We start from the raw sequence: 24150 nt of genomic DNA, 5'->3' as shown, positions 1-24150 counted from the left end.
TTGGTTTTCACTGAGTAAATAATAAGGTTGAACAATAGAAACACCTAATGTTGGGCAATTTGAAGTGACTTTTAACTTATTTGAATGAGCTGCGGTTTTGATTTCAGTTTCGGCCGCAATTAGAACAGAAGCCAAAATTCGCTTAAAATTTCCGAAAACCTTGTTTTAGTCGGTCATCAAAAATAATTCATATTCAAACAATATTATGTACCTATGTTGCAATATCTTTCATCATTTTAAACGATGAATATACCGAATGAATCATAAGAGTTATATAAATATTTATATTTTAATACGTAAGAATTTATTAAAACATACTTTGAATAGGTACAATCAATTCAATTTATTTTACACACTATTTAAAATAAAATATATCCTGTTGCCAACCTGTCTTAGAAATAGCACTCCCAAGAGAGACTAAAGAAACTCAATAGTGTAGTCATTCGATCAAAAGTTTTTTAATATATAATAATAATAATAAATTCTTATTAACCGTTATTTACAATATGATTAATACTAAATAAAACAAAGGTATGCATGCTTAATTGGCGGACTTATTGCCACTAGAAATTTCTTACAGCCTGGCTAAAAACAAATAAAAAATGTAAAAATTGTATTTATTTAATTGCACCTTCCAAATATTCATTTACAGTACAAAAACATTTTTTTATTTTAAACAATTTTAACACTCTTGCATTTTTTTAAATACATTTTTTTCCTTAATTTTTTGGGAACCTATATGCCCTATATTATAAATATTTACGGTCATGCCTATGGGCCTTCTTTGTATAAATTATTGTTTCGCCAATGGAATTTAAAATTTTTATATATTCCTGGTGTTCTTAAAGTGGATTTTTTTGGATATTTATCGGATTTCATTTGAAAACAATAAATTTATCCACATTACGAATTTCAATTTGACTTTTTATGCTCTTTTGTTTTTTTTATCGACAACGATACAAATGTTTGAGAGATATTTTTTTTTGTTTCCTCAAGTTTAACTAGCATTATTTAGTGCTAGATAAATGGTGTAATTATAAGTTTTTTTAAAAGCTCCCACCTAACAAAGCATATAAATTAGCTTGGTGAGTCTTGTAAATTATAAATACCTAAAATGTTTCTTCTCAATTGTTACTTTACTATAATTTTGTGAATTAATTTTAAATAAGTATAAAAAGTTAAAACATTACCATCAAAAATAAACAAAAATGTTTCGATAGGTACCAAATCTATGTAACTTACGCTAAAAAAATAAAAAATATATTTTTACGGGTTTGTCGAAATGAAAAGGATGTGAATTTTCGTATTTTTATTGTTATGGATTAAATTTTAAATTATTATTAAGTATTTTGTAAAGTTTTACGGAATTTATAGATTATTTCAAAGCATCGTGGAAAAACATCTCGTTCACTTGGAGCGATTCAACCAGCTGATTTAGTTGGTTAAGATGCCGCTAGATGGCAGTAGTCCCGTCTCCATTTTCAACATAGCGTAATTTTAATATTTTCAAAAAATATTGCCGGTTTTTTACGGAAAATGTTTAATTTGTTAATTTGGAAGTATATCAAAAAATAAATAAGTTTTTGGGTTATTTATTCAAACATTTGTATAGTGTATATATGAAAAGTACACAATGAATCAAATGATGCCGACGTAGAAATCGGTAAACGTGAGTTGATTTTTGTACTGTAATTCTACAAAAACCTTTAAGTACCAAAAAGCTCTACTAAGTTAATTTGAATTAATTTTTCAAAATAAATCAATGCTTATTTTACTAAATTTAATGACTGTCAACGGTACCTCGTTGCTATATTATATACCGTTTTACATTTAAATAGGACATTTTTTTTGTAAGTATTGTATTACTTATACGTGGATATAGTTCAATCGTTGGGACTGTATTTTTTTTGCACCACAACAGGCCAAAACCCTTAATTACAGTGGAAATTACAACACAATACACCCAGACTTGAAAATTTTGTGTTCACACCGGGAATCTAACCCAGAATATTGCGTGCAGTGAGTCAAGCATTTTAACCACAATACCACAAAGGCTGCCAAACGTTGGTATAGAATTAAAAGCGGTGGGTTTTTTTATCTAGTTTAACGTATGTATGTTTGGAAAAGATAGATACGTATAATTAATATTTAAATCCTTAACTTTGTGATTTATTTTATAAATAAAAGACAAGTGATACTTTAATCCACCAATTTAGAATATCCAGTGACCGGTTTCATCGCTTTTATGACTCGAGACTGGTATCTTTATTAAGGAGTTCAATGTATTTATAAAAAACAGAGATAAGGATAGATAATTCAAAATTATATGAAAGTAAATTAAATAAAGTTATTTTTATCTTAAAGATCGTTTTCAAAAAAAATTTTTTGGCTTAACTAATGAGTTGAAATAATGCTATTTTAAAGAGTTTAAGTAATAAAGTATTAAAAATAAATAAAATTTAAGTATTAAAAATAAAATACTTTATTTCATTAAAATAGCATTATATCAACTCATAAGTTAACCCAAAAAAAATTTATTTATAATGACCCTTAAGATAAAAATAACTTTATTTAATTTACTTTCATATGATTTTGAATTATCTTTCCTTACCACTGTTTTGTATAAATACATTGAACTCCTTAATAAAGATACCAGTCTCGAAGATGTCACGAAAGCGATGAAACCGGTCACTGGATATTCAAAATTTTTAGACTAAAGTATCACGCGTCTTTTATTTATATAATAAATTACAATGAACTTCCATCAAGAATTTTCACATACAAACTTAAATGTTTTAACTTTGTTGTCTAACGTTGTATTCAATATTACCAAATAATTATATGCACTCACTTACGATTTTTTATGACGACTGGTTTTGATAAGTACCCGTCTCTTCGTCAGGAACCAAATAAACTAACACGCAAATCCCACAAATAAACCTTTGCCATAATTGCACTAAAATATAAAATCAACGTTTTGATACGATATGGCAATTAGCAACGTTTATTAGATACATGTTATTGATTGGATTTGTTTTCTTACAGAGTAAATAATTTGAAACGTTTTTGAAAGAATACAGCTTTAATTCAGTATCAATCAAAGTATAGAATACACATTTAAAGAAACCTTCTTACCCATACCATATCTACTTAGGCCAGAGAAAAAACATATTGTTGCAATTTCACAACAAAATATACTATGACTCATCATCATCGTCATCGACCCCTCGGGGTTTTGTCAATAAACCTTCAGCTTTATATTATAAAAAATATTTCTTTCGTTTTTTCATAAAAACAAATAATAAAAAATATTTTAATTTTCTTTTTAGGTCAATATTATTTGATCCCATTTATTAAGAAATCTAAATTTTCGTAAATATCTAGATACAAACTTGTTCCAGAAATCCAGAGAAATGCACCTCATGATGCATATGGCACTGCATCGATAAAATCATCACCTGTTACAGCAAGATAAAGTGATTGGTCATACGCTTCAGATGGAAGTCCAGAGACAATGAAATATTGCAGTCAAAAATACCGAATGCCGACCACAGATCTATAAATATATTAATAATCCCTATTCAGTGATGTTGACCTGGAATCTAATTCATGACCTCAAGCATAATATGTAAAATGACAGCATAATGCTAACAATATAATATTTGACCTTTATAAAATATTATTTATTATAAATAGTTCCATATTTTATTTAAAGTAATATTCTTTATATCGGTTTAAATATATTTTAATCATGATTTTATCCGTAGAGAGATTAATTTGAATGTAAAAATCACCATTACGTCTTTATCGGCTGCTAATGATGCATAGGGCAGAAGAAACCTTTTTTGATGCGGAAGAGATTCAACTGATTGAATTATTTCCCTACCAGACTTAAGACCAATTGATTGAATCAACAATTTTACATATGTAGGTGTAAATTGGCCACATAAACCAGCCACTGATAGGTCATGAGTCCTGTAAATGCCTAGACTTTCATGTTCGCTTCTCAAAAATGTTCTCTTTTAATATTTTAATTATGGTTCTTTTGGTAAAAAATATACATTGTTTTGAAATGTGGAGCTGAAGTTGATGCTACATATCGTGGACTGCTAGACACATCAAGGAACTATTCATCATCCAGAAATTGTTTGTATACAAATATGATTCTATTATGTTTCGGAAATACGTTTTATTAATAAGAATATTAAAAAACTGAAAGTAACAGGAACGATTGAGAGTAAACAAACAAGAAAACGGTCTCCGACAAAATGGACCTATAATTTTTTCTTTTTTCTATAATAAACAAAGATTAATAATAAAATAATGTGACCTCACGGGGGTTACCCGTGCCAAGAACACTTAACAATATACTTTTTGAAAGTGTTTTTATTCAAAGTGAATAAACAAAAAAACTTAATATACAGAGATACTTAACGCACGGCAACGTTAGACGAGGACGACCAAGGAAGACGTGGCATGATCAGATAAACCAAAATCTTAAGTCTGGTCATGTCAAAAGCAGACAGAACCGAAGGGCATGTATGACAAGGTGTATGAATGTGGAAGAGGCTAGGAGTGTATGCCAGGATAGACGTGTGTGGCGGTCCATTCTCTCTGCCTACCCCTACGGGGAAATGGCGTGATGGTAGTAGTAGTAGTAGTAGTAGTAGTACTTAACAAAACCTTCTGAAAGTTTTATGCATTACGTATTAAAGTTGATTTTTCATTTTAGTACACCTATATTAGTTGTACTAAATAACTTACAATGAAATTAAAAAAAAAAACATAATATAAACTGTACATTTGTGAAGCAGTTTATTCAACATTGCTTAGAGCGAATGAAGCAATCCATTTTATTTCTACCCAGCTCCACTATCCATTTTTTATAGCCTTTTAGAACAATTTCTCATTTCTAATCGTTTACATAGACAGTGGAAGTAGGTTATGGATTTTAATTGCATAATACACAAAATCTATATGTTTGAAAGAGGAATCAAAGGATATATTTGGCAATCTGAGAGATTATAATGGCGCAAATCTGAAATTGTTGTTCTGATTTTAGTATGCTGAAACGTTTTTGAGTATATTCTTTAATCCGTCATCAATGGTTTTAAAAATATTAACAAAATCTTAAAAATATTTATGCATTAACTAATTTGCTCTATTTTTTTTTTGTGTCCACGTGTTTTCTTCATTAAATAAAACGGACGCAACGTGTGTTTATACTTAATAGTTAAAAATCAACATTGTTACTATTTTTTTTCAGTCATTTTAAGTGAAAATTTATTTAACATTTTATTAAAACTTATTTTATTTGATATATGAACCCGATGTTCCACCCATTAAGTTTTAATTATTCTTTTTGCTGTCCTAATAAATGAATTATTGGTTAATGCGACTGTTTGTGTTTTGCCATAGTATCTTTAATTTATTAATCATGGAGGAAAAGGATAGTACAAAAATGCAAAATGTAAAGGTTCTCTATTTTTATTGGACAAATAATACTTTCTATTGGCAATGAACATTTTTTCAAATAGTATTTCTTCGGTAACAACACTTTAATACGCTATTTTATACAATATAATAAATGGTTTTCTTTTACAATTTACTCTAATTCCAATATATTTATTTAATTTAGTAATTACACATTTTTTTGGTAAAACAAAAAAATAACCAATGATGATTGAAATATTCACAATTTATACCAAACATTACGAAAAGTCTTTTTAACGTCTTCGATTTAAATGCGGGAAAAATGCGATGCACGTAAAAAAAATAATTTTTTTTAACCTGTATTTTTTCTAGTTGCATTTTTTTGGAAATCAGGTCCTTGATTAAATTGAGAGCTACAATGTAGATATCAATGTGTCGGTAATAATATCCTTTCTGTATTGGTTATCAGATTATCAGCTTGTGTCTTCAATTCCCTCTTCTCCATCAATTATTGATAATATGTCTTCGCTTCCGATACTTATTTGATTCCTAAAAATAGAAAAAACAACAATTAAAACCGAATAAAATTTTTTTTTAAAAACACTTACATGTAATATATTATATTATGGAAAATCCAGGCCATTTATTTGATATTACAACTGTTCAACATTGACTCTTAAAAGGCTGGGCTAAAGAAACCTCTTACGCGCAGTGAAGTAACATTGCGTTACCTAAAGCAAAAGATGGACAATTCTGAAATTTGGACATTTAAAAAAAACGTAGAGACCAATTTAATAATTACTTTTTCATGTTTTGTAAAAATGATAATATAATTTAAGCCTGTTGTAGCAAAATAAATTAAAAATCATAAATACTCCGGTCATACAACTAGCGCACACTTCTGTTTACCGCTAATAACTGACTGATTGAACGAATTCGTTATTTTGTTTTTGTGTTTCTTACACTAACACCGGCCATAGAACAGCGTTTTTGTTCTCTTTGTTATAAGTTATTTTTTCGTGTTCTTTTTTATACAGTTCAACAAATTTATTGTGGCATTGGCGGCACTTTTCTTCATATCATTATACTTGGCATAGTAACGATAAATATTTTTTATATTAAAATCTTGCATATTTAGATACAATTTATTTTCCAAAATTGATGTTTATTTATACATTTAAAGATAACAAAAAACGCAACTTTATCATTTAAATAAATAAAAGAGATATTTAAAGTCTTATATCCTATTTAGACTCGTTTACATGACAGTGACCACAGCCACACGATTGTTAAAATGTCGCAAGAAAAAAAAGGTCCAAGTTGTAATTAAATCAACGTTTCACATCGTTGCATTTAAAAACATAAATAAACAAACAGTATTTTGGGTTTCTTCTTAGTAGAATCGATATAAATGTTTCATATTTTTCAACAGAAATGAATCTGTTTTGAATATGAAAGTCATGGAAAAACATTATCCAATCGGCTGGATTAAGCAATTATTTTACACGTTATAACATTCACCATTCTGCCTACAGGAAGTCAACTTCCATATTCACGTACAACACATTTTTAATATTTATGTAGGTTTGCTTGATTTGATTATTGCATTCCCATGCATATTAGTAAACAATATATTATGGAGAAACTAGCGACATCTTCCATTATTGAAAGTAATATTCAAACCATGCATACCTATATACCGCTTTACCCACCGTTAAACTACTGGGAGTTTTACTCAATTCTGACCTATCTCTTGACGCTCAAATTAGTAGAACGATAAGTTCATGCTTCTACCAGCTGAGACAAATTAAATGCATACGCAAAAATTTGCCGGTTGATGCCGCCCGTCAATTAATAAATGCGTTTGTAGTGTCTAGAGTCGATTATTGTAATGGTATCTATGCAGGTCTACCAATGAACAAAATGACTCGCCTACAATCTGTATTGAATGCCGCAGCGAGACTTATTTTCGGAATCTCTAAGTTCAGTCATATCACTTCACTACTTCGGGAACTACACTGGCTACGTTTTCCACAGAGGGTCGAATACAAACTCTGTTGGCTTATGTATAAGTCACTGCACAACTCGGCTCCGGAATATCTAAGGGAACTATGCATTCCAGATGAACTAGCTGACAGGCGTCTCACGCTTAGATCAGCTACGTCTACGGCGAGAGGAAAAGTTACTATACCTCTACGCAAACAGCGCACTAAATTTGGTGAACGCGCATTTGCGGTCGCAGGCCCTATGGCATGGAATGCTCTCCCAGCAGAGGTGCGAGGCTGTGAAAGTGAAGTGATGTTTCGGAAAAAACTTAAAACCCACTTGTTCTCTAAATCATTTGAATAAATCAATTACAAATTTAAAAGCTTCAATTAAATTAACTTAACAATAGAATCACCATGTAAAGTGCCCTTGAGGTATTTTATTACGAAAATGGCGCTATATAAGTTATCCATAATTAATTATGTGTGTAAAACAATAACTTAATCCGGGCTATAAACGCTTAGAGATTAATGTTCTTAATAACTTCATCTCTGTTGTTTTTTTTTCGAAAATTACATACAATTAAAGGTCACTAAACTATTAGTTTATCCTGTTATAAACCAGTACTAGACCCTGATGCACCAATGTGTGCAGATAGGAAGATGACGATAATTGATATTACCATTTCAAAATAGTTTATCTTAGAAAGTAGCTTTTTGTGAATAAGCTTTTTCTTATCACATTACCTTTGTTTATTCTTCCTCGGATTATGGTTGAAAATCCTGGAATCCACATCATTTTCATGCGCCTTTTCTTTGACTTCGCACGTCTCTCCGGTCCACCCTTCCTCGCACTGGCAATGAAAGTCTCCGAGCACGGGGACGCAGATTCCATGTCCAGAGCAAGTGTCTTTGAAGCACGGCGGACCCTTGTACTTGGTGATGCCAGGGCTGGAGCAGGCTACCTGCTTGCCGTGAGGTTTCTGGTGCTGTCCACTAAACATGCACATGGTCTTGTGGCTGAGGATCTTGAGCGATTTGCCGTTTATGACCACGCGCTGCATGGCGCCGAGGAAGCCGGAAGTGACGCCGGATAAGCGATGCACCTTCATCCAAGAACTGTTAAAATATATACGATAAAAATGAATATACTTCTGAAAAATTAAATGCCTTTCTTAAATAATTTTATATAACATAATGTTTAAGTGACTTGTGAAAGAAAAAAAGCATTGTAAAGAACTCTTTAAAACGAGTCATTCTTATAATGAAAATACTTTATATGGAATGTGTAAAGAATAAAAATCTATAATTTTATCAATCACTATGGTTACATTTTATGCATATTTCTTTTAAAAAAAAAACGAATGACATTTTTGAAAAGTGAATATGGAATGCTAGTCGTTAACGTTAATTTATGATCTAACTAGTTTTTACCAGCAACTTCGCTTGCAATCACGCAATATAGCATCAGCTATAGAGAAATCCGTTAATGCGATAGTTTTGTTATTTAGCAATAAAAAAAATCCCAATGGAATGATATCTTTTTATTGGTTAAAAAAGTAGCATGTATCAATTTACCGGCTCTCCAACTATCGCAATGCATAAAAAGACAATATTTTTTATTATTTTTTATTATACGATGCGTCGTAATTTTGTTTTTATATTAATTTTCCACTAACAATTTTCCTGAGGGAGTAATATTTTTTTCGAGATGAAAGTAACTTATTTCACTTTTCATTTCTTCAACCAGCTCTATGCAAAAAATTACGTCAATCGTTATCTCCGTTGCGACGTGACAAAAACACAAATAAACAGGCAAACGCACTTTACCATTTATAATAACAGTATGGATGGATATTAAAATATCTTCAATTGTAATTTTACGATATTTTTTTTAGGTTAAAGATCTGGCAGACGTGCTAGGACACAAAACAAAGGTGTATACTCTTATCTTAAATGAACTCCATCTATTTTGTAACATACGTGTCTATGTGAATATGGAATTCAATTTTGTATGTGAACATGTTTGCGTTTATTGTACGGAGTTTATCGTATCAACGCAGTTATGTCACATAAATTTGGATATAATTTTACAAAGGTTAAAATTAAAATTAGGTGTAAAAATAATCGAATGAATTTACTTATCGAATGATGAGTAAAATAATAAATAAAGTAATCAAATGATTTCAATTTATTAAATGAATCGTTCATTTCCGATAATAGAGACAGGCAGTAGTTAGGTTTAACGGGCTTAAAAAAATTGAATCAATTGCTACATTCAATATATAGGTACATACAATACAAAATCAAATACAACATTCAATAAATGCATTCGTAAATACATTTTTTTTTTGTATTCAGTCATCAATTCAATTACTATTTCATTCGAAAGAATGACGTCATTCGGACTCTCATTCGAATAAATGTATTAATTGAATGCATTTGATTATTTTCTTTCGAATGAATCATTTCTAGTGGAATTTTTTAAATTATACTTCATAGCTCTACTAGTTTTAATAACATCCGTATTACATTTTTTAATGTTTTGAATAAATTCAATATAATAAGAAAGATGTGATATTTAAAACTCATTTTATTCATTTTGCTTTCTTACCGTCGATACTGATTTTTGCAATTTTATTTTGAATGTTTTTCTTACGGGATAAATCCTAAATACAAGGGTTGCTCGAGGTTAAGTTCCGTCAGTGTTCCCGGCGCGGAACCTCTAGCTATAGTAGAGTTATCCAGCTGGACGATTCCGTCACGTCCGCTCCTGCGTATCTTCACTCTGTGCCACGTCTCCAGAGTTATGCCTTCCGTCGACCTGGAATGAGATAACGAAACAGTTTACCTGATCGTTCCATTAAGAATAATTATGCCCCGGAAAACTTGAAACATTTGAGAACTGATTTTAATTATGTTAGAAAATATTTTAAAACTCTGGAAAAACTGAAATATTTTTTTTGTATTTTGACTTTTGTTTTTATGAAAATTAGTCACATCATTAAATGTTTTTATTCCAATCCATGAAAATGACAAGATGAGAACAAACAATATGACTCTAGATTAATAATACATTTTTAAATAACCCATGCGTATTATATACATAATCCGTGCATATCTGCGTTTTTATATTTCATGTATGGACATATTCGGTTTAAAAAAAAAATAGTTGTACATCAGTTAATTGAATATTAACTGACAAACAAGTCCTGTCTTTCTCAGTCAAAAATATTTTGTAGGTAGGTTATTTTTCATCATCATTATGATCATTCTAAGTCGCTTCCCTAGTTGGAGCATATGGTGTCCACAAAGAGCCTTCAGGCATATCTGTCGTCCTCTCAAGTCAGGTTCGCGTCTTGTAGCTCTGCCCTGCCGATAAACAGTCAAACAGTCCGTAGCGGACGTTCGGGACGTCGAGAATCTGATGCCTTGTAAAGAAGACAAACGTGGTTTAGGTTCTTAAGACGGCCATTCATTTTTTTAAGTGGGCCATTCGTTTTTTTAATTATTAAAAAGTTTAGTTTAGTTTGTCTCTTTATGAGACACCTGTTCTCAAAACTCAGAATTTTGCTGTTTTGGGCCCTAGCAAAAATATCTGTTATTTGCGTTACATAGAAGGCAATTCGTTTTTTTGTTATTTGGTTCTTTTTAGTTATTACGTATTTTTTTTGTCAATTATACCTACTTTTTTAATAATAAGAACCCTTTTTTTCCCTTTTTGCACCTTAAAGTGCATATGGCGCTGCATTCGTAAACCTTTTTTGTTTTGTTAAATAAAGGTTAGAGGTGCAAGTTCTGGGACTGTGAAGTATTCTAATGTAAAAACACATTTGTAAATAAATATAACACGCCAACCGAGTCGAAAATTAAACCCAAAACTTCTTGCATACAAGACAAACGCACCAACGATTTGACGGAAAATTACGTAAAAAAAAAAAAAAAAATGTTAATGTATTTTAAGTTTATAATATCCCCCGGTATCAAATACTAAGAGTTGCTTCTTACACTGCAAATTGTTAAAATACATATTTGCGTTCTTTTGATTTACACAAATATTTCATTTTTAGGTCCATTTTCAACGATTTGTAAATAACTTACTATTAGAAAATGGGAATCAAGTTGGGGTAGAGTGATATTTAAACCACGGACCTTTGAGCCGTGAGTCCGGGACACTAGCTATGAAACCACAACCCAATTCAAATTCAAGTATATACGCTTCATCTTAGTTTTATATTTTGACACAACAATACAATTTTTTTACAAAGGGGTAACTTACTATTTAATTGTTAAAAATATAAATATAATTTAATTTAAAGATACTTACGTAACGCTTGCAACTCCACTTCCAAGGTTAAACCTAAACTGCACTCTTCCATCCACCAAGTTTACTGATATAAAGTCTCCCTTGGAGCGGGAGATACCCTGGGAACTGTACAGCAGCAGACCATTGTTCTTCTTGGCGAGGAACCAAATCTCCATCTTGAAGGACTTAGCCAGCCCAGCTGGACGAGGAAGCAGAATGTAACTGGACCCAGTAAATTGAGGTATAGCGGAAGGCTCTTTTTTTGTCATATCTGGAAATTGAAATGTTTTCTTTAATCGAGATATAAAAACCATCATACTTCCACTCTAGTTGAAGCATATGATGCCCACAGCTTTTAGGACTCTGTTGATTTCCAACTCGCGTTCTACCTTACAAGTCAGATTCGTGCCTCGTAGTTTTAACACCGTAACATTGTAAATAGACATGATTTAGGTTTTTGTGAGAGTTTTCCACCCATATCAATAATTAAGTAAACATTTATCGATATTTTAGCATTTTACAAAACCTTTGAAATTATTGAAACCTCTTTCAACGGGTATAAGAATTTCAAAATTAATGTAAATTTTTTTTTTTCATTTGTTATTGAAAATATATGTTTGATTTAAAATATTCATTATGTAGTTATTGTATTATTCGATGCGTAAAATCTAAGCAGAATGTCCGTCGTAAATAATGGACAAATACTTCATTTTAGCGTGTAATATGAACCGGGAACGCCTGAAAACCTTCAACAACAAGCTTCTCCAAGCAACTTCAGGGTGGATTCATTCACCCCTGTTTGAGCGATGGCTAGAAATGCGGAGACCACCATAAAGACATAATAGAAGATAATTTAATGATTTAAATATATTTCATGCAAAAAATCATTCAATTGTTTTTTTTATTTTCAATGTTTTTTTTTCCTCACAAGTTGGTTATTTTTATTCATTTTTATTTTGTACTTTTGTTTCAATTTTTATGGAGTTTGAAACTTCTTAAATTTTAATTAATATAATTTACATATTTTTTGAGATTTTTCTTTTATTATAATGAAATATGTTTTTGTTTTATCTGCTAGAATTGGCTTTGCGCTATTTAGCCATTTTACTGGAATAAATTTAATTACTATTAAATGCGTTTTAAAGAAACAAAAAATTATCAAAATTTGCCTATTTGCACCTAATGGCGCATAGGGCACTGCACTTTTATATTAACCGCAGCTTACCTCCATAATTTTTTTGTTGCATGAGGGAAATCAAAATAGTCTTACGCTTCCTGATCACCGATCCCGAATCACCGTCATTTATAATCCGTTGGATTATATTTAATGGGAAACAATTTTTAATGTAAAACCGTATCATACATGATAAGTTATTATTAATCTACCAAATAATTTTGCTGACATGTTTTTTATTAACTATCTTACATATTTTAGACCATTTTTTTTCACAATTCATATTTTGTACGACGAAACAATAGTGGTAATAGTTGGCAATAAATTTTTCCAGATCTTACCCAAAATACAATCATCAAATGAGTCATCTCCTTTTGCACAAATGCAACGGAAAGATATGCCATCTGGTACACATGTTGTCCCATTTTCACACGGTCCAGAAGAACAAGGATCAAGAACGATTTCACAAAAGTCCCCCATAAAACCATCCAAGCAAGCGCATCTAAAAATAGCAACAAATACTTAAAATAATATTTCTTTATCTAGGTATAATCACATCATTTTTTATACCCCTTTATTTATTTCCTACTTTTTCCGTTTATATTTCCATTTTCGCACCTAATAGTGCATAGGACATTGCATTAGTATACCAAAAACAGCGTATCTTGATCATTTTTTGAAATATGAAGGTAAAATAATCAGTCTTTCGCTTCAGGTGCCAGTCCAGGGGCTGTGAAATATTATAATGTAAAAAAAACCTTTCCAATGAATATTTCACATAAACCAAAACAAATTGCATGGTCGGTAAACTCGCTGATAACTACCATACACCACTTTCACTATTTACTGTTAAGAATCGTAATTAATTGATATCTAAAAATTTGGTCTTAATAATCTTCAAAAATGAGGTACTTAGTCATCATTATATTTTAATTAATGCAAATAAACAAAATATTTGATTTTTTAGAAAAAAATCTTTTCCCATAATTCTCTCGAAGATATTTAATAAACATCAATTATTGATACATTTTCGTTACTTGAATTTTAAATAATTTCTAATATTTGGCATTTATATAGATTTATTTTAATGATTCTAGTACACAAAAATATTATTTGGGGATTTTTCTCAAATAAGTAGAATTTTTTATTTTCTTAAAACCTTAACACAAAAAAAATCAGTTTAATGCAAACAAATAAGTATATTTTAAAAGCCAATTACTTCCTACTTACCCAAACCCACCAAAACACCACGTGAGCAAATTCTGAGAAGTTCCTGATTAGCCCACATTAATATACCCCTCCTGATCCCAATAGTTGAGATAAATTTTAAGAAATTTAATTGCAGAAAAATCCAATATATGAAATATAAACCTTGTAAGCAAGGTAAATAATAAAGCAACTCCAATATATAAATAATTAAAAAAAATGAAAAACCCACCAATTTGGTGATACCTATGGAATTATGTTTTTGTTAAATATAAATTATAATAAATGTGAGAAAGGTTAATTGTTTTATTTCAAATTTATAAATACTCAAAATAAGACATAATGGATTTACTTTGAAAAAAATTATAAAATTATCAAAAAGTTCAACAAAATCAACAAAGAAACAACACGTAAAATTCATTTCTAAACTATTCAAATAGTTTCAACGAGTCGGTACAATAATAAAAAAAAATTGTTTTTATATTTAATCAAAAACTTATGATTTTTAAAGATCATATGAGAGAAAAATTTAACGTTGTTATGCAAAAAGCAGCTGGTCCACAATTTAAAAAAAGTGAGATGTTGATGTTATCGGGTGTAGGTAAGGTCAATTCTTTGTTTTGCTAAAAACTGGTAGACTGCTTTTCTACAAAAAAATGTAATTATCACCCTTAGAAAATATTGTCGACCTCAAAACTGGCATTTCTCAATTTGAAAAACAAAAAAGTGGAAAAAATCTAAGAGTACTTTAAATACCATCAAACTAGTCTAAAACGTAATTAAAGTATTGTTTGTCATATGAAAAAAAAATGTATTCATTGTTTATTATTTATCAAAGTCAAAGTCATTCCACCTGTTGTGGAGTTGATTATTCACACGTTTCATAAAGGAACTTTTATCTCAGTTTCACTTTTCTGTGGCTGGCTGCTTTTTACATAACTACGGTCAATTAGTGTTGAGCGGAATTTAAATAATTTATGTGAATGTTTACTAAAAAGTCAAATGAAATTCAATAAATATGATATTATTTAAATGAAAAAGGTGAACAAAAAATATCTACCTGTAAAATTCGCGGTCTAGAGCATGACACGTCCCGCCATTAAAGCACGGCATACTTCCGCACGGATTGTCCGTGCATTCCCGCACGTTTTCGCGTCGTACAGCACGTCTCCCGCCACGACAGTCGAGCCGGCCGCAGCGGCGGGCCCGCCCGCCACGCGGCCAGCCGCGCCGGCGGACCGCGCGGCCGCCGCGCGGGGGTACACCAGCGTGCGACCAATCTTCAGGCGGTGAATGCAGCCAATGAACCCCTGCCGTATCCCGATGTTCTCGAATACTCTAATTTTTTGTTGTTGAAAAATACGTTAGTTTTTTTTGCTTTTTAATAGTCATTTTATATTTAGATGAAAAATGTATTGGATGGCTCCACGGGTAATTTTTTAAAGTATATTTTTGTTGTTACAGTACCTAACCGTGTATAAAATTAAGTATGTACAAACCAAAATAACATAAATATATAAAAAAAATCGTTTTATTAAATAACTCTTCGTTATTGATCGTTATACTCGTATCATCATTATAAATATGTACTCGTATCTTATATTTTATTACTTTTGAACTAGGTTATCCATCATTACCTTCCCGCACCTAATGGTGCATGGGGCACTGCATTGATATTTCAATTGCAGCGTATCTTGATCATTTTGTTACATGAAGGTAAAATGATCAGTCTTGCGCTTCAGGTGCCACTCTAGGAACACTGAAATATTGCAGTGTAGAACCACTTTTAAAACCAGTCCAAGGAGTATGAAATATTATTGTGTAAGAACACCCTTTGCAATAAATATTTCAAATCAACCATGTCGGGAATCAGACCCGAGACCTCTCGACAAACGCTCTCATCATTTCACCATAATCATGGTTTACAATTTATTACAAATTGGCTACGGCCGTTAATAAATTAATAAGAGCTTTTTTATTATTATTTTCTTTAAAAAAGCAAAGTTTTAGAAGTAGAAAAAAGTTAGATTATATAGGCAAGCTTAGTAAATATTAAGGGTTTTTTATTATTATTTATATTTTTTTTTAATCAAATTATCAATTTAATTCTTAGAAACTACTCTCATATTGAATTATGAATGCTATTTTAAAACCAATTTTTCTCGGGCATAATAAAAATTAATTGAAAAATATAAGTTTTTTTATACGACACAATATATGACAATTTTTTTTTAATGTTTTAAAAGCTTCATAAATTACCTTGAAAAATTAGTCGGTACGTATCCTACGTACGCATGATCAACTAAATCCAACGCTTTTAAGGTTCCTCTAGACTGTCCGACTGTATCCTCTCCATCATCAAGCTTCAGCATACCATCCCTGTGGTACCTTTTAGCTGTCAGTCTATGTCTTCTGTCCATTTGAATAGCATCAGGAGTCATCACACTAACTATCCCGTCTCCCAAATTATATCTCATCTCGATATGACCATTTACAATTGCTAATGATATGAAATCTCCGGATCCATCCTGTTTTTGCTGGTTATACAAGAGAATTCCGTTATCTGCGAAAGCCGTGAATTCTAGTTCAATATTGAACTTATGATATGCAGAAAGCGGTTTCATTGTTAAATAAGCATGACCATCGAATGATGGAACGTCAAAATGTTGAACTGTTACTCTAAACTCGCAAAGTCTCCCCGTGGAATGAGGTTCACATAAGCACGTGAATCCACTATCTGGAAGATTGACGCAAGTACTGGAATAGTGGCAGGGTGACTTATTGCAAGCCAAGTCCTGTTTGGGTTGTACTAAGCCAGTTGGTTCCAAGCACTCTTGACGATTGGTAGAGGGAGCAAATCCTGGAGCACAAATACAAGCTCCCTTGACGCAGCGCGTGTTCAGTATAAGACACTCAATATTGCTCGAACAGAGGTCACCGATGAGTGCTGTAATCGTTCCAAGGGTTGTCCGAGACGTTGAATAAGATTTAACACCTGGAAAAAATCAATCCTTAAAAATAATGCTAATTAACAAGATGGTACAATGAAAGCATACGCCTACTGAGTTTTTTTCTGCAATATGTTTATCTTTTTTGTAATATTATTTGCCTACATTCAGGCGCAAATAAAACAATTGTCAATAGTTTACAAATTAAATTTATCATTTGAAATTAGAATGATAATTCAAATATTTTTTTATTTAACTTACTTGCATCATGTCCTGTACTTTTTCCTAAATAGTTGTTAACATTCAAAGCGATTTCAGCTCCTAAAGCGGTCTTGTGGTACGTCATCAAATTTTCATTTTCTCTATACTGATTCAACAAGCGGTGCTCGGGAACAAGCAAATGCCTGGTGCTTTTTGATATGTGTACATTTCCTTCATCGGGTTGAGTATAGTGCATCGGCGTGTACCTCCTGATTGGCCAGTCAGTTCCAGTGCCTGTCTCTTCTCTGCAGATTCCAAACGCTTGGACGACTATGTCAGTTTGAGTTCTGCAAGCCTGCAGTCGCAAGTGGCACTCCGACGTGTATGTTTGTCCGTCACTTCCGCAAACCATGAGCGTGTCCATGGATTCGGGAGGGCACTGTGTGGGCGCACACTCACATACAGCTAGGCCTCCTCGCTCCGCGCACACAGCCCCAAAATAACAGTTCAGATCTTTGCAGCTCGTCGGTGGAAGATGGACAACATCAGCTGAAAGAAGAAATTCCAGCAGCTTTATTTGTTACTCAATTTGTATACAAAACTAGCAAACGACGTATAAAACTATGTTCGTGTCAATCGCATTTAATTTGATTAATGCTAACAGGCTTTTTTCTTTTTTAAATGCATGTACTCGCGAACCAATATGCTAACAACATCGATGTCTTTAGCGTGAGTCTTGTAAATTTTAAATATCAATGTATATGTTCCTTATCAAATAGGACTTAATATTCTGTTCATATTGTATTTTATAACATTATGTACCTAGCTGCTTTAAACCTTTAATTGTATTTCTTTAGCTTATTAAAAAAAATAGAAATATATATATATTGGTTTAATTTTTTTAAAACCAACTTAACTTTTAAACACAGTTCTATATTTTATTACAGTATATTGTATTTTTTTTAAATTTATGTTGTTAATACACTCATCTTTTTATTTTTATACCAACTATACTTCTTAACACTGTTCCTATATTTTATTTCTTTATATTTTGTTTTTTTTTTCAAAAATCTATGTTGTTTATATACTTATGTTCTTTTTTTATACCAACTTTACTTCTTAACACCGTTCTATCTTTTGTTGCTTTATATTGTATTTTTAAAATTTAATGTTGTTTATAAACTTATATTTTGTAAAACTTTCATGTATATAAAAGCCTTATGGGCGTGAAAAAATAATAAAATAAAATAAAAATAAATGCAATATAATTTTATTTTTTACCCAACATCAATCAAACTTATCATTTAGTTGAGTGCGACAATATTTCAATGTAGTTATTTTTTAGCTTAATTTCTGTGTCTTGCATCTTAGTTCTGCGAAGCTTTTAAACTGAATCAAATACTATACGTAGAATCATACAATGCAAATATTTCTAAAGCAAGTTCTGTTATTCACTGTCTGTCACAGACATCTATTCACAACCTATCTACATCTGGCTGTATTTACTAGTTATTGTCATATTTAAATACCACTTCTCAAACGCATTCAATCATAAATACTCGTATCTCAATTTTCTATGTACTATTTTATCAAATATTTTTTTATTTTACGACAACAATATATTCTTTAATTTCAATCATTTGTGAAAATATTTAATTAAGGTATTTTAAAAAACATATGTACTATCGAACTTTGTAAATTTGCTATTGGAATCGATTCATATCCATAAAAATTTAATTACGTACCCTCTCAAAACTTTTAAAAATTTGAGTGTTCAACATTTCATTTTTACGAATTTCTCATATCTTACTTTTTACATGTTGTTAGGAAAAATTACAGAAATAAGTTTTAACAATAAAACACGCATTCATTGAAATAAAATAATCATGACTTAAAATAAAATAATTAAACATACAGGAAAACAAAAGAAGAGCATTGCAAGAAGATCAGAGGTGAGGAAACAAAGTGGAGGAGAGATTTTCGTGTTAATGTATGAAAATAATAATACTTTTAAAATCCTTTTTAAAGTTATTTTGAAGGCGTAAATTTTCAGTTTCAAAATATTAAAATGGCAACAAAACAAGTTAAACTTTCAGATTATATGCACAGGTTGTTTTTGGTAATGGATTTAAAAAAATGAACCTCTAGTATTGAAAAATGCCTAACAGATAGATACGGATAAAATTATAACATATAAAACTAAAATGAAAAATTGAAAACGAGTATTAGAACTAAACTAGTTTTACTTTTATTATCGTACACATCTTTCAGCAATTAAAAATATTTTATAAACAGCACTTCAACTCATGTTAAGGGGTATTTTTGTTCAGAATAGATTAAAATAATTTTTGACCATTTTTCTTGAATTATTTTTAGGCTTCTTTTAAGATTGGATTTCTTTTGATAATGGGATATATTAGTTACTCACGTGAGAAGCAGCCATTAGGTCCAAGTATCTTATCATGACTCGTGCAGATGGTACACTTCTGGCCCTGTATTCCCGGCTTACACACGCAGCGCCCGGTCATCTGTTCACAATCTTCGCGAACGGAGCCAAACATTGAGCACCCGCAAGCTGAAAATAAATTATAAATAGTTTATATAAAAAACAGTTTGTATGAAAAACAGTTTGTATGAAAAACAGTTTGTATGAAAAACCGTTTATATGAAAAACAGTTTATATGAAAAACAGGTTTTATCAAATATTATAATATCCAAAACCAAACAAATATTATTGGAACGGTGTTTTAATGTGTAGTAGTAAAAAATGTATTTTAATAAATAAATTTTAAAATAGAACTTGATTAATTTTAGTCCAAAGGTTTACTAACAAAGAAAGGTTTCCGTCTTCACTGTTCTGCCCACGTTTAAAACTAAAATTGAAAATCAGGTTCAAGTGTCACAAAAATTAAAAAAATTACACTATTTTTCGGAAAATCTAATTTATTAAATTAATGTAACCCCTTGGAAAAACTATCAAACAAAATTGTAAATTAAATAAAAAAATGAACATTTTAACTATACTTGATCCATTATAACTAATCTGCATTTTTTTTCAAATTTACACCTTCATATATAAGGCGCGATGTTTAGCTAATACAAATGGTTGTAATGTATTGAAGTAATACAATTAATATTATTGACCGAAAGGGGACTTCTTATATTAATGAACTTACAATCGAAATGAGACAAAATAAAAATGATCCATTTTTTCATTTTTACTACTGAAACCCTAATCGCTTCACTTGATTCCAATATTGACATTGTAATATTTATAAATTCAGTAATGTTAGATTTTTTTTATTCGTAGAACCGTATATAATAACCGTATTGAAAAACGAGGGGTACAGCAGGGTTCGAATCTCGAACCTCTATTATTTGATTTTGTGACACAGTCACAGCACTGCGATCCTTCTTAATTAATTTAGACATTAATTAATTGACATTTGAGAACATTATTTGAGATCGCTAGCTGCTCATGCGACGATGAAACTCCTCAAGATGTTCCTCCCATGCATTGCCTCTTTTTCAGCTTTCAAATACAACAACTGGAAGCGCGCTGTAGAAGCCTGGGTGAAGATTTATGCAACATCCCATCGGTGATAAGTAATAAAAAACTCACACAAGAGGTAGTATCATACATGATCAATATAGTGCAGGCAATTTTAACAAAGTACGGAACAAAATGCCAAACACTCCTCTAGTGGAACGGAAGGCAGGTTGACTACTGCCAACAGGCCAGCTTCTCCTGAAGAGTTTTAAGTGGTTTCTTCTTCACATGAGCAAATGCTGAGAAGTTCCTGATTGGCCCACTCTAGTATATTCTTTCTGATTCTAACAATTTAGATAAATTTAAAAAAATTTGATTGCAGAAAAATCCACTTTTTGACATTTAAACCTTGTAAATACTTTATAATAAAGCAACTCCCATATGATTTATTAAAAAAAAAAAAACATTTTAATTTTGCAGTCTTAATCCTGGGAATTGGTTTGCAGCAAAGTCTTGCATCTCGTCCTCCATTGGTCTCTATTTTTGGCAGCCCTCTTCAGCTTGACATAAGAGGTGCAGTTAAAATCTTCGCACACTTGCTCCAAATATTCCCATCGGGGGCGCCCTCTTTTCAATTATATGAATAATATTTTTATAAGTTAAGTAAATATTTTTACGTATGCATCCCTGATGACCAGCGGATATCTTTGGCAGGCCCCAGTAGCCAGGCTCGCAGCGGTCGCACTTCAAGCCACCCACCCCGGGCCGGCAGTCGCACTGCTGGCTCTCTGGGCTACACGTCTCTGAAAAGGAGCCCAACTTGTTGCAGTGGCACTGCGAGGGACAGCCGGCAGACTCCGGACCCTGGGCGGGGGTGACATTGTCAGGGCAGCAGCCGAACCAGGAGTCCTCACACCCCTTCTTCTCCTCTTGGATTTTGTCTGAAAGTAAAGCATACTCGAAATGAAAAAAAATATGTTTTTCGTTTCTTTTTGTTTTGTTTGAAGGAAACAACCCACTAAGCCAGTATTTTGGTAGGAAAGAGAAGGTAGGATTAGAAGATATAAAAAATAAGCCACAACATCCAGACAAACTGATTACTTTCAAAAATGTATATTCTTGCAACTGGCGGGAATCAAACCCGCGATCCCAGTTTCTCAGTTGGCCGTCTAACAAACTACGCCATGGCGCCTGTTTATGGTTGTGATAACATGTTTATTTACAGCAATATTGTCTATAAACTGACACTTTAGCGGAAATCTAATCATCTTGCTTTCTCAAAACAAAAAAATAGCGATATTCGCGGCCGTGTGTAGGTACCGATGAAATTCTCCATAAACCCTTGTATAGCAATTATCGATAGACAATGATAATAATGGCGAAGACTTTTGTTCTTAATTGCTTAAATCGTTATTATCTCCCTATCTGCAGCTAGCCGTGCATAGGGCACTATATTGGCACTCCAAAAACAGCGTATCTAGATCATTTGCCTGTGCCAGTCTAAGAACACTGTAATATTAGAGTTTGTGACAACTTTTAAAACCAAGATTTCGAATCTACTCTGCCAGAAATCAAACCCCGAACCAAAAAATTAGTAGACAAAAGCGCTAACCACTACACAGAGAGTTGCATTTATCTTCTTCCATTTAATTTCTAGTAAAAAATGCTCCATCAGGGTTTTGTTTCTTTTTCATATTCAGAACGCAGAATGTTATGTAGTTTAAATTCCTTGCTAATACTTTTCTACGACCAATTTACCGTTTCGTTTACTAAAGTTTTTTTTTAATTTAAGAAGTGACAAAACATTTTTCAAAACTTTATCATGTTAAAAAAAGGCAATTTTAGTTCTTACCCTTTTTACAACATCGAGCTACTTTTGTAGTTTGATGACAATAGCTTCCAGATGGGCAATCCTTTCTCCTTGGTCCATTTCCACAATCAAGATCTAGTCCAGTTAGCAGGTCTACAAGAGGAGTTTCTCCATTGCAAGGTTTCACTTCCAAGCCTTGACATAGCTCCAAAGGCCGCAACCTCAATTCTTCCTGGCGTTGACAAGCTTCCAGTTTCATAGCGCACATTGAAGGGTATATTCTCAGGTCTGATGCACAAACTGGCTTGGTTGTTCCTTTGCTAGCTGCTGAGGCACAATCAAACAAGCAAGAACATCTCGGGAAGTTGTCTGGTCCTAGCTCGCAGGTTGCTTCATAGTCGCAATGAATGTCTTTACACGCTTCCTTTTCGGCATTGGTAAAACTTTTTTCAGGGTGCTCAGTTGGACCATGGACAATCTCGTTTTCGATTTCAGTATTGAATGGTATTGGCTGAGGTGAAGCTATAAAAAAAAACAAAAAATATCATTTAAAAAAATCGTAGAAAAGAAAACTGTAGACACTGCATTATTAAATAAAAAAATTCTTAAATCTAAATATCAATTTTCAAGCAAAACCTTAAAAACAAACACAATTTTTAACATTCTGTAGTTTCGTAGATTGTTTTTTGAAATCATAATACGTAAAAAATTGTGTTTACGAAAAATCTTTAGTCTTAAAAAACTGTGCTACAAAGTTTCTTTCCACGCGGTGATGTAACATCGTGTTAACTTAAGAATATTTTGATTTTCAGACATTTAAAAAAAATACAATTTCATCATTTAAATACAATTATTAAACTCTTATGTAAACTCTTATTATATTATAGCCATACAAGAGTTAAGAATTGTTTATTAAAGCCTTAAAATCTACAGTCTTTTAGATATTGCAGTGAAACCGGACACTGCTCATTTGAAATTTGAGAATTAAATTGAACTCACCTTTTACGTTTATAAAAGTATTAAAAACAATAATTTTTTAACATAAAAAGACCAATTAAGTTTTCATAAATTATGCAAAAAATATAAACATTAAATGTGACAAAAAAATAAAGAATAAATAAGAATTTGAAGTGAGAAAAGAATGATTGTTGACATTTGCGTTTTCCATGGAGATAAATCAACATAAATTAAAATACCGAATGTACACTCCGAGCCATCCACGCACACACAAGAACGCACACTTTAAACATACACAAACATATACATTACATGCGGCACATATACATAGCTTAAACCACTCAAGATGGACATTCAGCAACTATCCCAAATAATCGACCCCATGAAAAAAATTTCTGTACAAATGCAACGTGCAGTTAAAAATGTCTACATCAATACTGAGTCCATTGTAATTTATATTGAAAGTGCTTTCATTTGTACTTATTGTTATAATAATAACAATGCGTAGAATATACGAAATATTTTCATAACTCCTACTATTCTAATATCTTTACGTAGGTAGGATATAGTTTGGGTTGTAACGCTCCGCGCGTTTATTTCGGCTAATACCCCTCGCTTCTCCTATAAACGTAAATATAAT

General features: G+C 31.6%; 2 protein-coding genes across 2 annotated transcripts in view; both read right to left on the bottom strand.

Moving 5' to 3' along the window:
- Nucleotides 1-5473: 5473 nt before the first annotated feature.
- Nucleotides 5474-13804, bottom strand: LOC148281484 (pikachurin-like). Its single transcript, XM_088226647.1, has 5 exons — nt 13240-13804; nt 11746-11995; nt 10078-10242; nt 8166-8537; nt 5474-5982 (listed from the first exon to the last, which is right to left on the bottom strand). The coding sequence occupies exons 1-5, from the start codon at nt 13376-13378 to the stop codon at nt 5907-5909; spliced, it is 1002 nt and encodes a 333-aa protein (XP_088082773.1). The 5' UTR covers nt 13379-13804; the 3' UTR covers nt 5474-5906.
- The window catches only part of LOC148281483 (agrin-like), a 198568-nt gene continuing 187704 nt past the window's right edge, over nt 13287-24150 (bottom strand). The window contains exons 10-16 of the mRNA XM_088226646.1: nt 22596-23075; nt 21421-21684; nt 19682-19828; nt 17314-17802; nt 16364-17099; nt 15165-15442; nt 13287-13400 (exon numbers count right to left, since the gene is read on the bottom strand). Of these exons, the coding sequence (XP_088082772.1) occupies nt 15181-15442; nt 16364-17099; nt 17314-17802; nt 19682-19828; nt 21421-21684; nt 22596-23075 (2378 nt within the window). The 3' untranslated portion in view covers nt 13287-13400; nt 15165-15180. The remainder of the gene's footprint in view (nt 13401-15164; nt 15443-16363; nt 17100-17313; nt 17803-19681; nt 19829-21420; nt 21685-22595; nt 23076-24150) is intronic.

This window comes from Micrasema longulum, unplaced genomic scaffold (assembly GCF_059751315.1).
Source record: "Micrasema longulum isolate JH-2025_06_02 unplaced genomic scaffold, ASM5975131v1 h1tg000453l, whole genome shotgun sequence".
In the NCBI taxonomy this organism is placed as follows: domain Eukaryota; kingdom Metazoa; phylum Arthropoda; class Insecta; order Trichoptera; family Brachycentridae; genus Micrasema; species Micrasema longulum.
Note: the sequence above shows the minus strand (reverse complement) of the source record. Positions and strands in the feature narration are given on the sequence as shown.